The sequence below is a fragment of the Thalassophryne amazonica genome, chromosome 4, assembly GCF_902500255.1.
Source record: "Thalassophryne amazonica chromosome 4, fThaAma1.1, whole genome shotgun sequence".
NCBI lineage: Eukaryota > Metazoa > Chordata > Actinopteri > Batrachoidiformes > Batrachoididae > Thalassophryne > Thalassophryne amazonica.
In genome coordinates this window covers 81,739,950-81,757,708 of record NC_047106.1, presented here as the reverse complement: position 1 = coordinate 81,757,708, position 17,759 = coordinate 81,739,950, and the positions used below count along the sequence as shown (strand labels likewise).

The 17,759-nt window shown below is 41.5% G+C and overlaps 1 protein-coding gene across 1 annotated transcript in view; it reads right to left on the bottom strand.

The window, feature by feature from the left end:
- rasa2 (RAS p21 protein activator 2) overlaps nucleotides 1–17,759 on the bottom strand; it is a 167,061-nt gene that overhangs the window by 21,884 nt on the left and 127,418 nt on the right. The window contains 2 exon segments of the mRNA XM_034168784.1: nucleotides 2,198–2,304; nucleotides 2,999–3,122. Coding sequence (XP_034024675.1) covers nucleotides 2,198–2,304; nucleotides 2,999–3,122 — 231 coding nt within the window.

Below are 17,759 nucleotides of genomic sequence, written 5' to 3'. Positions count from 1 at the left end.
TCCAAAGACTAATGCCATCCATCCATCCATCCATTTTCTTCCGCTTTATCCGGAGTCGGGTCGCAGGGGCAGCAGCTCAAGCAAAGCTGCCCAGACCTCCCGATCCACACACACCTCCCCCAGCTCCATGCAACTGAAAATTTTAGTCTTTATTTTACTATTTATTTGGGAGAGGAAGATGAGTAAAGCCCAACAATGCAGTACTCATGTTTTAATATGAAATACTTTGTATAAAATGCAATAAATTACAACTGTCAACTTTCAAAACCTTATACAACCCCTGGCAAAAATTGTGGAATCACCGGCCTTGGAGGATGTTCATTCAGTTGTTTAATTTTGTAGAAAAAAAGCAGATCACAGACATGACACAAAACTAAAGTAATTTCAAATGACAACTTTCTGGCTTTAAGAAACACTAAGAAATCAGGAAAAAAAAATTGTGGCAGTCAGTAACGGTTACTTTTTTAGACCAAGCAGAGGGAAAAAAAATATGTTATCACTCAATTCTGAGGAAAAAATTATGGAATCATGAAAAACAAAAGAACGCTCCAACACATCACTAGTATTTTGTTGCACCACCTCTGGCTTTTATAACACCTTGCAGTCTCTGAGGCATGGACTTAATGAGTGACAAACAGTACTCTTCATCAATCTGGCTCCAACTTTCTCTGACTGCTGTTGCCAGATCATCTTTGCAGGTTGGAGCCTTGTCATGGACCATTTTCTTCAACTTCCACCAAAGATTTTCAATTGGATTAAGATCCGGACTATTTGCAGGCCATGACACTGACCCTATGTGTCTTTTTGCAAGGAATGTTTTCACAGTTTTTGCTCTATGGCAAGATGCATTATCATCTTGAAAAATGATTTCATCATCCCCAAACATCCTTTCAATTGACGGGATAAGAAAGGTGTCCAAAATATCAACGTACAATCATCTCTTCAGGCAGTCATCTTTATAAATCTCATTGGAACGGCACCAAACAAAAGTTCCATCATCATCACCATGCCCAATGCAGATTCGAGATTCATCACTGAATATGACTTTCATCCAGTCATCCACAGTCCACGATTGCTTTTCCTTAGCCCATTGTAACCTTGTTTTTTTCTGTTTAGGTGTTAATGATGGCTTTCGTTTAGCTTTTCTGTATGTAAATCCCATTTCCTTTAGGCGGTTTCTTACAGTTCGGTCACAGATGTTGACTCCAGTTTCCTCCCATTCGTTCCTCATTTGTTTTGTTGTGCATTTTTGATTTTTGAGACATACTGCTTTAAGTTTTCTGTCTTGACACTTTGATGTCTTCCTTGGTCTACCAGTATGTTTGCCTTTAACAACCTTCCCATGTTGTTTGTATTTGGTCCAGAATTTAGACACAGCTGACTGTGAACAACCAACATCTTTTGCAACATTGCGTGATGATTTACCCTCTTTTAAGAGTTTGATAATCCTCTCCTTTGTTTCAATTGACATCTCTCGTGTTGGAGCCATGATTCATGTCAGTCCACTTGGTGCAACAGCTGTCCAAGGTGTGATCACTCCTTTTTAGATGCAGACTAATGAGCAGATCTGATTTGATGCAGGTGTTAGTTTGTGGGATGAAAATTTACAGGGTGATTCCATAATTTATTCCTCAGAATTGAGTGAGTCCATATTTTTTTTCCCTCTGCTTGGTTTAAAAAAGTAACCGTTACTGACTGCCACAATTATTTTTTCCTGATTTCTTATTGTGTTTCTTAAAGCCAGAAAGTTGCCATTTGAAATGACTTTAGTTTTGTGTCATGTCTGTGATCTGCTTTTTTTCTACAAAATTAAACAACTGAATGAACATCCTCCGAGGCCAGTGATTCCATAATTACTGCCAGGGGTTGTATGTAGACAGGTGTGTGCCTTCCCAAATCATGTCCAATCAATAAAATAAATAAAAAAGAAAAAAAAAAAGAAAAAAAAAAACTTTTCACATTGTCATTATGGGGTACTGTATGTAGAACTTTGAGGGGAAAAAAAGTCTGATCCATTTTAGAATAAGGTTGTAATATAACAAAATGTGGAAAAAGCAAAGTGCTGTGAATACTTTCTGGATGCAATGTAGCTGAAGTGAAAAACATTTCAATGCAACAAAAGTCTAATTTAAGGAGTTTTGTGTCATATTTGGAATAAAAAAACTACTATATGCTGATGAAATAAGTATTCACTTACAGGATGATGGGAACGGAGTTGGAATGTGTGCGGAGAAACAACAGCAACAGCAAAGAACCGCAGGAACACAAAGCTGCTAACAGCAGAGTATTGCACATGTGGATCAGCTGTAGAAGACAGAGCTCAGATTCAAGGTTCATGCATCAAAACTTTCCAAAAGATATTTCCTTGATTAATTAAAAAAAGAAAAAGCTTCTTCATGCATGATTCGTTACACTGGGGATGTCCTTTTTGTAACATAATTTTTTCATTAATGATTCTTCTCAAATGTCTTCATGTGCTTTACAGCACAGTTAATGAGTTTGATTCATTTATGTATTTTCTATTTAATGTACCAGGACCAGTTGAGAAGGATGCAGTAAAATGCTGCCTGAGCTGCTGTATGTCATCATAATTTGGTTTAATTTTCAACTGCAGGGTTGATGTGGCATTGCTTATGCAGACTGAATTTGAGTGGAACTACCCAAAATTGCTAAGGGTTACATGCAGTCCATGTGACTTTGTTTCCCTTTCTATGAAATAGGTTTGTGTGCACATAAGCCCACACTGCAACTAATGCGACAACATACTGGTTTTCTCCTTTTTCATCCTGAACCCAGCAATCGTACTACAGGCTCTAAACTTTTCCACTGCAGGCGGAAAAGTTTAGAGCCTGCAGTTTCATGGCTCGCTGTGCTTTTTAGTTTCAACAGAACATGCTTATTTAGTACAGCTAAATATCATGAAACATATTTAGCTTGGTTTTAAATGTACATAGAGATATTCTAGGCCTGGATAGCTTTTGCCACCTCGTTCATTCACCTGGAAAGCTTTTGCAAGCCAACTGCCTCAGTGACCTGAAAACGTCACACATAAGTGGAGGACAGCTGGAACTGGATTGGGTGATGGAAGAGAAGACTTTCTGGACATAAAACTGAAGGTTCTCCTGCAGAGAAACAAGAAAACTCAACACTCAAAGCTACATTTGCATTAAAATCCATTCCATTAATTATAATAAAATAAGCAGCTCCATAAAACAGTAAACACTGCTTTTTCACGCAACAATAAATTCCACCACCACCAAGTTCTTCAATTAAGTGATAGTGACACAGAGAACAGTGCTTATACTGTATTTTAAAAATGACAATACACATTAAGTCAACCATTTTGGATGGATTCAGTAAAACAGTAATTTACTCATCAGATTTGTAAAGTGGCACAGCACAATTATGGAAATGACTTAACAAAATTTATTAAAGTCAATGGTACCCAGTCAAGTAAAAAAAAAAACATTTTAAACTTCAACTTATCACTTACTATATGGTTTAGAAAATGGTTGGCAATAAAGTGGATAAGACTGTATTCTTGGTTCAAGCATTAAAACAGCTGACAGAGTAGTTTGAGGTGTATGAGGCTGAGTGTGGAAAGGTTTGTATAAATATCTTTATTTTAATTTACATTGCCATGTATGCTTGGCTCATCAAACTAACACAACTTCTTGGACAATGTCTCATGTTGCTTTTTGTCTCTTATCCTTTGACAGCCTTTAAAATGGTTATCTGCAACTTTTCAGAATCTGTAGAGGTGATTTTAAAATCAGTTGTTACTTTTCACACAGTGATTTTTATATACATGTGGTCAACTATTCAAAGTAATGGAGAGTGTGGTAGAGAAGCCGGTAGGGTGAAGTAGGTAGATAAGAGTGACAGGAGTGATTTTTGACAAGGGGGCTTCTACAAGAGTGAAAGGGAATGTTTACAAGACAGTAAACATTCCCTGAGGCATGGCACTGAAAAAAAATACAGAAGGTAGAGCTGAAGATGTGATTTCTCTTTGGAAGTGACAAGGATGGACAGGATTAGGAGCACAGTTTTATGCCGCGTTCACACCGAGCGTGATCAGATGCCACAAATTCACGTTGGTCGTGTGGCAACGGATGCGCCACCATCGTCTGGTGTGTCGCTCTGCTTTTGCTGGGAAAATTCATCCCGGTGCGTCATCAAATAGGAGGAGCTTCCATTCCGTTCACCGGCTCCGGTTGTCAGTCAAGTTAACATGACGGACCTTGATCACACAGAGCGAGTTGTTGTGGAAAGCTGACAAACGTCATGAGGCGTTCCCAATTCGGGGAGTATTATTATTTGCTGCAGGAGCTGCGTCTGGATGACGGCCACTTTCAGTGGTCCTTCAGCCTCTGCAGGACCCAGTTTGAGGACCTCCTGTCCCGTTCACGCGCGCACATGTAAAAAAAAAAAAAAAAAAAAAAAAAAGAAACTCCGCTGCTTGCTGTTGTGCTGCAGCTCGCTCTTCCCCAAAAAACTCTGTCATAATTGTGTTTACAAACCAGTCACCATTTGTTTATTATACATCTGTGTAGTTAATTAATAAAATATTCTCCAAACAATTCGCGCACGTAAAAAGAAAAAAAAAAAAAAAAAGAAAAACTCCACTCCCCCTCCTGCAGGGCTGCTGCTTGCTCCAAAAACTCTGTCATAATTGTGTTTATAAACCAGTCACCATTTGATTTATTCTACATCTGTGTAGTTAATAAGTAAAATAATCTCCACGGCGCGCATGTAAGAGGAAAAAAAAAAAAAAAAGAACTCTGCTGCTTGCTGTGGGGCTGCTGCTCGCTATTCCCCAAAAAACTCTGTCATAATTGTGTTTAGAAACCAGTCACCATTTGTTGTATTATACAACTGTGTAGTTAATAAGTAAAATAATCTCCACGGACGAGTCACTCGCACGCGCATGTAAATTAAGATGAGAAGAAACTCTGCTTGTGGGCTCCAAAAACTCTGTCATAATTGTGAAATAAAGGACAAAAGAGACATGAGTCCTGCTCACAGGCTGGCTACCAGAGACAGAACATGTTCACATCTTCAGTCAAACTCCAGACATCTCCACGTCACTACATATTCAGTCCCTGATTGGTCATCGCGGCGCCACAAGACGAATTCCGCGTTCGCACCGGGCGCGACCAGATGCCACAAATTCGCGGGGGTCTCATGGCGACGGATGCGCCACCATCGTCCGGTGTGTCGCTCTGCTTTTGCTGTGAAAATTCACCCCAGTGCATCATCAAATAGGAGGATCTTCCATTCCGCTCGCCGGCTCCGGTTGTCAGTCAAGTCAAATCAAATCAATTTTATTTATATAGCGCCAAATCACAACAAACAGTTGCCCCAAGGCGCTTTATATTGTAAGGCAAAAGCCATACAATAATTACAGAAAAACCCCAACGGTCAAAACGACCCCCTATGAGCAAGCACTTGGTGACAGTGGGAAGGAAAAACTCCCTTTTAACAGGAAGAAACCTCCAGCAGAAACAGGCTCAGGGAGAGGCAGTCTTCTGCTGGGACTGGTTGGGGCTGAGGGGAGAGAATCAGGAAAAAGACATGCTGTGGAAGAGAGCAGAGATCAATCACTAATGATTAAATGCAGAGTGGTGCATACAGAGCAAAAAGAGAAACACTCAGTGCATCATGGGAACCCCCCAGCAGTCTAAGTCTATAGCAGCATAACTAAGGGATGGTTCAGGGTCACCTGATCCAGCCCTAACTATAAGTTTTAGCAAAAAGGAAAGTTTTAAGCTTAATCTTAAAAGTAGAGAGGGTGTCTGTCTCCCTAATCCGAATTGGGAGCTGGTTCCACAGGAGAGGAGCCTGAAAGCTGAAGGCTCTGCCTCCCATTCTACTCTTACAAACCCTAGGAACTACAAGTAAGCCTGCAGTCTGAGAGCGAAGCGCTCTATTGGGGTGATATGGTACTATGAGGTCCCTAAGATAAGATGGGACCTGATTATTCAAAACCTTATAAGTAAGAAGAAGAATTTTAAATTCTATTCTGGAATTAACAGGGAGCCAATGAAGAGAAGCCAATATGGGTGAAATATGCTCTCTCCTTCTAGTCCCTGTCAGTACTCTAGCTGCAGCATTTTGAATTAACTGAAGGTTTTTCAGGGAACTTTTAGAACAACCTGATAATAATGAATTACAATAGTCCAGCCTAGAAGAAATAAATGCATGAATTAGCTTTTCAGCATCACCCTGAGACAAGACCTTTATAATTTTAGAGATATTGCGTAAATGCAAAAAAGCAGTCCTACATATTTGCTTAATATGCGCATTGAAGGACATATCCTGATCAAAAATGACTCCAAGATTTCTCACAGTATTACTGGAGGTCAGGGTAATGCCATTCACAGTAAGGATCTGGTTAGACACCATGTTTCTAAGATTTGTGGGGCCAAGTACAATAACTTCAGTTTTATCTGAATTTAAAAGCAGGAAATTAGAGGTCATCCATGTCTTTATGTCTGAAAGACATTCCTGCAGTTTAACTAATTGGTGTGTGTCCTCTGGCTTCATAGATAGATGAAGCTGGGTATCATCTGCGTAACAATGAAAATTTAAGCAATGCTTTCTAATAATACTGCCTAAGGGAAGCATGTATAAAGTGAATAAAATCGGTCCTAGCACAGAACCTTGTGGAACTCCATAATTAATCTTAGTCCGTGAAGAAGACTCCCCATTTACATGAACAAATTGTAATCTATTAGATAAATATGATTCAAACCAGTGCCTTTAATACCTATGGCATGCTCTAATCTCTGTAATAAAATTTTATGGTCAACAGTATCAAAAGCTGCACTGAGGTCTAACAGGATGAGCACAGAGATGAGTCCACTGTCTGAGGCCATAAGAAGATCATTTGTAACCTTCACTAATGCTGTTTCTGTACTATGATGAATTCTGAAACCTGACTGAAACTCTTCAAATAGACCATTCCTCTGCAGATGATCAGTTAGCTGTTTTACAACTACCCTTTCAAGAATTTTTGAGAGAAAAGGAAGGTTGGAGATTGGCCTATAATTAGCTAAGATAGCTGGGTCAAGTGATGGCTTTTTAAGTAATGGTTTAATTACTGCCACCTTAAAAGCCTGTGGTACATAGCCAACTAATAAAGATAGATTGATCATATTAAAGATCGAAGCATTAATTAATGGTAGGGCTTCCTTGAGCAGCCTGGTAGGAATGGGGTCTAATAGACATGTTGATGGTTTGGAGGAAGTGACTAATGAAAATAACTCAGACAGAACAATCGGAGAGAAAGAGTCTAACCAAATACCAGCATTACTGAAAGCAGCCGAACATAAAGATATACCTTTGGGATGGTTATGAATAATTTTTTCTCTAATAGTTAAAATTTTATTTGCAAAGAAAGTCATGAAGTCATTACTAGTTAAAGGAATACTCAGCTCAATAGAGCTCTGACTCTGTCAGCCTGGCTACAGTGCTGAAAAGAAACCTGGGGTTGTTCTTATTTTCTTCAATTAGTGATAAGATGTCCTAGCTTTACGGAGGGCTTTTTTATAGAGCAACAGACTCTTTTTCCAAGCTAAATGAAGATCTTCTAAATTAGTGAGACGCCATTTCCTCTCCAGCTTATGGGTTATCTGCTTTAAGCTGCAAGTTTGTGGGTTATACCATGGAGTCAGGCATTTCTGATTTAAGGCTCTCTTTTTCAGAGGAGCTACAGCATCCAAAGTTGTGCGCAATGAGGATGTAAAGCTATTGACGAGATAATCTATCTCACTCACAGAGTTTAGGTAGCTACTCTGCACTGTGTTGGTATATGGCATTGAAGAACATAACAAAGAAGGAATCATATCCATAAACCTAGTTACAGCGCTTTCAGAAAGACTTCTACTGTAATGAAACTTATTCCCCACTGCTGGGTAGTACATTAAAGTAAATGTAAATGTTATTAAGAAATGATCAGACAAAAAGGGGATTTCAGGGAATACTGTTAAGTCTTCAATTTCTATGCCATATGTCAGAACAAGATCTAAAGTGTGGTTAAAGTGGTGGGTGGGCTCATTTACATTTTGAGCGAAGCCAACTGAGTCTAATAATAGATTAAATGCAGTGTTGAGGCTGTCATTCTCAGCATCTATGTGGATGTTAAAATCACCCACTATAATTATCTTATCTGAGCTAAGCACTAAGTCAGACAAAAGGTCTGAAAAATCACAAAGAAACTCACAGTAACGACCACGACAGATAATAACAAATAAAACTGGTTTTTGAGACTTCCAATTTGGATGGACAAGACTAAGAGTCAAGCTTTCAAATGAATTAAAGCTCTGTCTGGGTCTTTGATTAATTAATAAGCTGGAGTGGAAGATTGCTGCTAATCCTCCTCCTCGACCCATGCTTCGAGCATTCTGACAGTTAGTGTGACTCGGGGGTGTTGACTCATTTAAACTAACACATTCATCCTGCTGTAACCAGGTTTCTGTAAGGCAGAATAAATCAATGTTGATCAATTATTATATCATTTACTAACAGGGACTTAGAAGAGAGAGACCTAATATTTAATAAACCACATTAAACTGTTTTAGTCTGTGGTGCAGTTGAAGGTGCTATATTATTTTTTCTTTTTGAATTTTTATGCTTAAATAGATTTTTACTGGTTATTGGTGGTCTGGGAGCAGGCACCGTCTCTACGGGGATGGGGTATTGGGGGGAGTGGCAAGGGGAGAGAAGCTGCAGAGAAGTGTGTAAGACTACAACTCTGCTTCCTGGTCCCAACCCTGGATAGTCACGATTTGGAGGGTTTAATAAAATTGGCCAGATTTCTAGAGATGAGAGCTGCTCCATCCAAAATGGGATGGATGCCGTCTCTCCTAACAAGACCAAGTTTTCCCCAGAAGCTTTGCCAATTATCTATGAAGCCTGCCTCATTTGTTGGACACCACTCAGACAGCCAGCAATTCAAGGAGAACATGCGGCTAAACATGTCACTCCCGGTCCGATTAGGGAGGGGCCCAGAGAAAACTACAGAGTCCGACATTGTTTTTGCAAAGTTACACACCGATTCAATATTAATTTTAGTGACCTCCGATTGGCGTAACCGGGTGTCATTACTGCCGACGTGAATTACAATCTTACCAAATTTATGCTTTAGCCAGCAGTTTCAAATTTCCTTCAATGTCGCCTGCTCTGGCCCCCGGAAGACATTTGACTATGGTTGCTGGTGTCGCTAACTTCACATTTCTCAAAACAGAGTCGCCAATAACCAGAGTTTGTTCCTTGGCGGGTGTGTCGACGAGTGGGGAAAAATGGTTAGAAATGTGAACGGGTTGGTGGTGTACAGGGGGCTTCTGTTTAGAACTACGCTTCTTCCTCACAGTCACCCAGCCGGCCTGCTTTCCCGGCTGCTCGGGATCTGCTGGGGGACAGCTAACGGCGGCTAAGCTACCTTGGTCCGCACCAACTACAGGGGCCTTGCTAGCTGTAGGATTTTCCAAGGTTCGGAACCGAGTTGCCAATTCGTCCAGCCTGGCCTCCAAAGCTACGAACAAGCTACACTTATTACAAGTACCGTTACTGCTAAAGGAGGCCGAGGAATAACTAAACATTTCACACCCAGCGCAGAAAAGTGCGGGAGAGACAGGAGAAGCCGCCATGCTACACCGGCTAAGAGCTAATAGCTGCGCTAAGTTAGGGGATTCCTAAAAACACACAAAGTGAAGAATGTGAAAATAATTTAGAGGTGATTCAGCAGAGAGAGTGCTTTAGTTAAGGCATGTGAAGATTACACTGTGAAATAAATCGTTATCAAGTTATCTAGATCAATCTAACTACGCAGATTAAACAGCTAACAGATACAGCAAAACACCGCTGTGCTCCGGAACAGGAAGTGATACAATACCGCAGTGAGAGCCAACCACCAGTCAGTTAACAGTTAACATGACGGACCTTGATCACACGGAGCGAGTTGTTGTGGAAAGCTCCCAATTCGGGGAGTATTATCATTTTATCATTTTTTTTGCCTCCTTGCACTCGGCCGAGACAGACGCATTTTTCCTCTCTCCCTCCCTCCCTATCTTTCCTGCTTCTGTGGCGTGTTGTCTGTGAGGCTGCCAGCTTTGCTCTTCTGGAAAACGGAAAAAAATGGATCTGTTAAAGTGGTCTCTAAATGCAATTGACACTATTTTTTCTACAAGACACTCGGGGGTGGAGGACCCGACCTGTCCTGCCGGGACGCATGTGATGGGCTACGTGATGGACAGTTGGAGGAAATGGCAGGTCATGTGCCTTTACACGCTGTCTGTGGAGGACGTCGAAGATGTGTATATATTTGGCTCAGTGGTGACCGGCTTTCTGCTGTGTGGAGCGGGCATAGCGCTGGTTTACCGGAAAATTAAGAAGGTGGAAGCGGCAATAACTGGCCCGTCCAGGCTGCCCCACGATTGATTCGATTGGAAGGGCAGTGTCAGCTCAGCCGGTGGGTGTTAACCGCACGTTGGAAACCATCTCTGGGAGGATGGCTGCACTGGAAAACCGCTTTGATCGTCAGTAATGACCACATCTCCTCTCCTATATTCAGATGTATTGAAAGCCACTCTGTTTCAGACTGTGGAATCTTTCAGGCGTCTGCTAATCTGGATATTCATTCGGCTTCCCAAACATAGCTGCACTTCAAGGCCGCTGTGATAAAAACCTCCTGAAGAAGAACACTTAAGCCTCACACCCTGGTCTCCCCCCGCCCTTACTTTCTCCAGCTCTGATGTTGACTGTGAACAGTGGACTGTTCAGGGCTGGGCCCCTTTTCCCTCCAGGATGGACAAACAAGGCCGTTGACGGCGCCTAAAGGCTGCCTCCAGAGTGTTCTGTCTGATAACTGGACTTTTCAAATTTCGGTCGTCGTCTGTGTGTGATCATTGTTTTTTTGTGCTGATGGGGTTTTTTTCCTGCATTGCTGCTGTGTGGTTTAACGCAGCAGCTATGAAGGTGTTTCTCTCCCTAGTTTTACCTTGTGTGTGCTTTTTATATGTGTTCATGTACCGGGCCAGCTTATGTGTGTTGTGTGTTATGTGTGTGTCGTCTGTTGTCATGAGGCCGGTCATGGTTTGCTCAGCCCTGCTGTTGACCTAGGCAGGGATGTACATCTGGAGCTGGTCCCCGGGTGCCTAAAGGCGACCTCTGCTCCTAACTGGCAATTAGGATGGGTTAAATGCAGTAGACACAATTCATTGTGCAGGGAACATGTTCCTATGTGCATATGACAATAAAATTCTTTTGAATCCTTGAATCCTTGAATTTGCTGCAGGAGCTGCGTCTGGATGACGGCCGCTTTCAGCGGTCCTTCTGCCTCTGCAGGACCCAGTTTGAGGACCTCCTGTCCTGTTCACGCGCGCACATGTAAACAATAAAAAAAAAAAAAAAAAACTCCACTGCATGCTGTGGGGCTGCTCCTCGCTCTGTCATAATTGTGTTTAGAAACCAGTCACCATTTGTTTTATTATATATCTGTGTAGTTAATAAGTAAAATAATCACGGACGATTCGCGCACGTTAAGAAATAAATAAATAATAAAAAAAAAACTCCGCTCCCCCTGTTATGGAGCTGCAGCTTGCTCCAAAAACTCTGTCACAATTGTGAAATAAAGGACAAAAGAGACATACGTCCTGCTCACAGGCTGGCTACCAGAGACAGGACATGTTCACATCTTCAGTCAAACTCCAGACATCTCCACGTCACTACATATTCAGTCCCTGATTGGTCATCGCAGCGCGACAAGATGAAAAAGTTCAGATTTTTCAACTTGGGGAGGAGGGCAACGCGACGTGACGCAATATCGCGCCACAAACGCACCAATCGCTCAAAATCGCTTCACTCGCGTAGCTTCATTCGCGTCCATCGCATCGCGCTGCGTGACTTGGCGCCAAAATGCGTCCTTACATAGGGATTACATGGCAACCTGTCGTTGCTGTCGCTTGCATCCGGTGTGAACGCGGCATTAGGCTGCAAGCCGTCCAGCCATCATTTGGACGTTCAAATTTAGAAAAAGACGGCCTATTAAAACAGTGGGCGCCTTGTTCAAAGCCATCTAAAATGTGCAGTTTACGGCCCCTTCACACATAGTGCGAAGTTTGGACAAAGTGCACATTTAGTGCGCATGACGCAGGAATTGTGTGCAAACTGCGTAATGTCGTCCCTGCCGCCAACGCCTCATACACCTGCTGCTACAACTATGTGCGCACACAAGCGCCTGAAAGACAAAGTGTGCACTCTGCGTACTCATCGCACCCTCTCATGGCAGCTGCCGGTCAAATTCCAGGTGACGCACAAACAATAACATCTAACACCATTCGCATGGCACTTACAACATGTGTGGCCAGTTGCACTCATGGCACAACAACAGACTGCAGACAATCACTGTTGTACTGCCTAAGTTCCCCACGAGTGTGACTTTGCAAACACACACTGACACGTGGGTGTATGCGCTCCACTCACAGGAGGTGTGGCTTCCGACAGAAGCAGCTGTGGTGACCTGTGATTCTGGGCATTCCAGCTACACAACATCTACTGTGTTTGGACAGTCACGGACTAACAACTGTCCACTGTGAAGTGCGTGTGTTTGATTGCTGTATTTACATAGACATAAATAAAAACATATATTCCCGTGGTGGCGCCAAGCTGCAGCAAGTGAGCACGCACACGGAGCGACACTGACAGCCCCCCCAGGTTGAAACGGACCGTCAGATCAGAACATGCACCGGGCAATCTGACCATCACATCACCCACGTGAGCTCTGTTCCACATGACGTGGTGTCTGTGCTGTGGTGCGCCGTCCACAAGACACGCCTGTCAGGCAGAACACGCACGTGGCTGACTGGACGCACCTGACCAGTAGATGTGGACATGATCAGAGCAGACTGCGTCTCATTCATGTCATTTCATGACTGTATGTCTGTGACCATGGGTCATCACCAGAGGAACAGACGGATCATATCTGTATTGCTCGTTTGATAAATACGGTGTTTTTATATGGTGTGTGATTTTACTTATTTTTTTTAATACTTCCATGTACTTCCTGATATGAGGCAGCTTCCCACAGCTTTCAAAGAACAGCTCCGTAGCTCAGTGGTAAAGTTTCTGACTGGGAATCAGAGGTTTTGAAAGGCAAGAGTTCATGTCCCAGGTGATGTATTTCTTTCCTTTTTCTTTAATTATTATTCCACATAAGTGGTGCCATGTGGTGCACCTGGCACTGTTCCTGCTCAACGAACACCAGCGCATGCACAAACTCTCGCACTGGGTTCATGCATGCCTGCCCGTTGGCGCTATGTTTCGTGCGCTAATTTTGAACTATTTTGCGCTGTTTCGTGGTTTTCGTCCAAACGCCGTCCAAACTTCGCACTATGTGTGAAGGGGCCATTACCAAAGGAGCTGTCTGTCTGTGTGTGCAGAAGCAGAATCAACTAACTGCAGACACACACACATTTTTCATATCATCCAAACTTTTCTGATTTGGGGTTGTAAAAAACAAAACAAACATTATACAACCCCTGGCAAAAATTATGGAATCACCGGCCTCGGAGGATGTTCATTCAGTTGTTTAATTTTGTAGAAAAAAAGCAGATCACAGACATGACACAAAACTAAAGTCATTTCAAATGGCAACTTTCTGACTTTAAGAAACACTATAAGAAATCAGGAAAAAAAATTGTGGCAGTCAGTAACGGTTACTTTTTTAGACCAAGCAGAGGGAAAAAAAATATGCAATCACTCAATTCTGAGGAAAAAATTATGGAATCATGAAAAACAAAAGAACGCTCCAACACATCACTAGTATTTTGTTGCACCACCTCTGGCCTTTATAACAGCTTGCAGTCTCTGAGGCATGGACTTAATGAGTGACAAACAGTACTCTTCATCAATCTGGCTCCAACTTTCTCTGACTGCTGTTGCCAGATCAGTTTTGCAGGTTGGAGCCTTGTCAGGAACCATTTTCTTCAACTTCCACCAAAGATTTTCAATTGGATTAAGATCCGGACTATTTGCAGGCCATGACATTGACCCTATGTGTATTTTTGCAAGGAATGTTTTCACAGTTTTTGCTCTATGGCAAGATGCATTATCATCTTGAAAAATGATTTCATCATCCCCAAACATCCTTTCAATTGATGGGATAAGTGTCCAAAATATCAACGTAAACTTGTGCATTTATTGATGATGTAATGACAGCCATCTCCCTAGTGCCTTTACCTGACATGCAGCCCCATATCATCAATGACTGTGGAAATTTACATGTTCTCTTCAGGCAGTCATCTTTATAAATCTCATTGGAACGGCACCAAACAAAAGTTCCAGCATCATCACCTTGCCCAATGCAGATTCGAGATTCATCACTGAATATGACTTTCATCCAGTCATCCACAATCCACGATTGCTTTTCCTTAGCCCACTGTAACCTTGTTTTTTTTTCTGTTTAGGTGTTAATGATGGCTTTCGTTTAGCTTTTCTGTACGTAAATCCCATTTTCTTTAGGCGGTTTCTTACAGTTCGGTCACAGACGTTGACTCCAGTTTCCTCCCATTCGTTCCTCATTTGTTTTGTTGTGCATTTTCAATTTTTGAGACATATTGCTTTAAGTTTTCTGTCTTGACGCTTTGATGTCTTCCTTGGTCTACCAGTATGTTTGCCTTTAACAACCTTCCCATGTTGTTTGTATTTGGTCCAGAGTTTAGACACAGCTGACTGTGAACAACCAACATCTTTTGCAACATTGCGTGATGATTTACCCTCTTTTAAGAGTTTGATAATCCTCTCCTTTGTTTCAAATGACATCTCTTGTGTTGGAGCCATGATTCATGACAGTCCACTTGGTGCAACAGCTCTCCAAGTTGTGATCACTCCTTTTTAGATGCAGACTAACGAGCAAATCTGATTTGATGCAGGTGTTAGTTTTGGGGCTGAAAATTTACAGGGTGATTCCATAATTTATTCCTCAGAATTGAGTGAGTCCATATTTTTTTCCCTCTGCTTGGTCTAAAAAGTAACCGTTACTGACTGCCACAATTTTTTTTCCTGATTTCTTATAGTGTTTCTTAAAGCCAGAAAGTTGCCATTTGAAATGACTTTAGTTTTGTGTCATGTCTGTGATCTGCTTTTTTTCTACAAAATTAAACAACTGAATGAACATCCTACGAGGCCGGTGATTCCATAATTATTGCCAGGGGTTGTACATATATATAGCTGAACTGTATATAGAAAAACTTTATAAGCTGTGTTATCTTTATTCATTCATTTTAAAGGTCAAACTTATTTGTGGAAGCTGGGACAAAAATGGCTCTTTTGATAGTAAAGGCTGCAGGCCCCTGACCCAGACTGACTCCAAATCTGAGTAAATTAAGCACTTTTATTTATTTTTTGGTGGTTTTCATGGCATTTTGGAAATGCTCTCCGTCTTTAAAATGATACATGTACTCAGGGCGGGTCTGCCATATGGTGTTCAAGAGATGAAACTTCAGCCACTGACCCAACAACGGCACTGTTTACATGTGTACTACATAAACATAAATACCATTTCGTTGTTTTACATTTGCATGTTTCAGCATTCTTAAAAGCTAAATTCATGGAGGGAGAGAGAAAGAGAGAGAGAGATAAAAGAAACTATTTCAGAATCTACATAGGTGCGGAGTTTAGGGGTACAGAAAGAAGCAATGTGCCAGCTACAGGGGGTTTAGACAAGCACATGCAATGAGTTGGAGTGAGCTGAGTCAGGTACAGGACAGGTACAAGTTCATGGAAAGTTGAAAACCATCACCAAAGAAAAGAAACCGTTATCTGGAAAAAAAGGTAACATTTAAACAATGTAAGAAAGGGTACAGGTTGCATTAACAATAATGTCAGGCAAAAAAGAAAATATATTACTGCAAAGAAGCAAAATGCAATTAGTTTTCTAAGGTCAAACTATAGTATCTGGTTCTCCAGATGCACTAGAATGCATCATTTAGGATCTATTTTTTTTCAAACATTGCACGGGAGAGCCTTTGAGTTTGCTATGTGTGACGCTGGTCGGCGATGAAAATTCTGGACACCCTGATTTTTTGACAAATCATAAACTGTTCAGTCGACATTTTTACAGAAACCCTTTTGCGACTGTATCCTAGCATTTAAGGTAAAACAAGGTGGAAACAGCTAATACCTTCATCACACATAGCCAGAATCATGCAGAATGGCATCAGAAGGACGAATCGGCATGCATCCGAAAAGTGTTGGATGTCAGCAGTGGTAGGCACTGTTCAGATAATCCGATAACTGATAATTATCGAAGCTAATGTTTTTGCTAGCAGATCAGCTTTTCAGATAACTTTTAAAACCATCATCGGACCAGTTATCTTCTGATAAATTTAATTCCGATAACTTTTTTTGGTTTTTGCAGACCGGCTGTCGCTTGCTGATGATATCATTAAGCGCAAAATGTGACTGGCCGATCGACGCAGGGAGCATTGTGAGTAGTGTAGTTCACCTTCACTTTGGATGTTACACTGTTATCACTTGCTCGACAAAAAACAAAACAGACTAATTTTAACATAATTTTATTTTATTTCTTTGTGGCACAGATAATTTAATCACCAAGACTCGGAGGGAGATAGGATATCTCACGGCACAGATGTGAGGGACTTTTCTTCACTGTTTACACACCATTTTGGATAATCAGGACGCTTTATGTGGAATATTTTCTTCAGAATTTAACGAATCCCACTGAAACAAACAGGTAATAATTTATATTTACTATGTGTCTTTTACTCTGCCAATCAACGCATTAATGGACATATTTCGGTTGTTTAAGCCACAGGGTTCAAAGCATGTGATGGTTCATCTAATACCGAGATAAACTGTGACTTCTAATACTGTGTTTTACTGCTTTTTAAAGTGATGATAGTGTTTGGGGTTTTATTTTTTAATTATTTATTAATTTTCGTGTGTTCTTTGTGTTTGTGATCCTTGACTTTACCCAGCAGCCCCTGCGGCGCTTAAAGTGAAACTGGTTTATCAGAAGCTGACAGTGTAATCTGATGTGGCTGCGTCCGAATCAATACTCAGTTATTGGTTATCTGTAATAAAGATACATTTTTTAGCAGTTTATCGGTTTAGTGTCATAAAAGAAAAGAACGTTTCAGTTATCTGACTAATGGTTATCGAAGCTAACTTTTTGGTTAGCTGTGCCTACCACTGGATTTCAGTTCCAAACCGTTCTGACAGCCATCTGCGAGAGTCCACACAGTTGGTCAAAATCGTCCAGCGGCCCAGAGTGTGATACACATGTTCAAAACCCTCCGGGCGCCGTCAAGATGGGACACCTGATGGTGGTCCATGTGCAATCTGAGGACCATCTGACCACAGTTTACCTAAACAGGATCTGAAATGATTTGAGCGCATACGAGGGAACCTCAAAATGGATCTGGCATAAAAGCCTGCCAGTATGACCTGCACGTGCCACATATAATAATGCCCCCCCCCCCCCGGAGTGCAAAGGAACTGTTGAAATGTTTGAGGCACGCTTCATCATGATAATGAATTATTATCTTGTACAGTGAATGTGAACAGCGGCTATCAAACTAAAAGCACCGTGCATTCCTGTGCGCACGCCGCCACAAATCTGAACAGGCTGTTATATCCACAATAGACCTTACAGTACAGATATTTGTCCATTCCTTCCCATGGGCGACGTAAATAATGTGAATATTGTCTCCATCATAACGGTATTTAACACGGGCAGC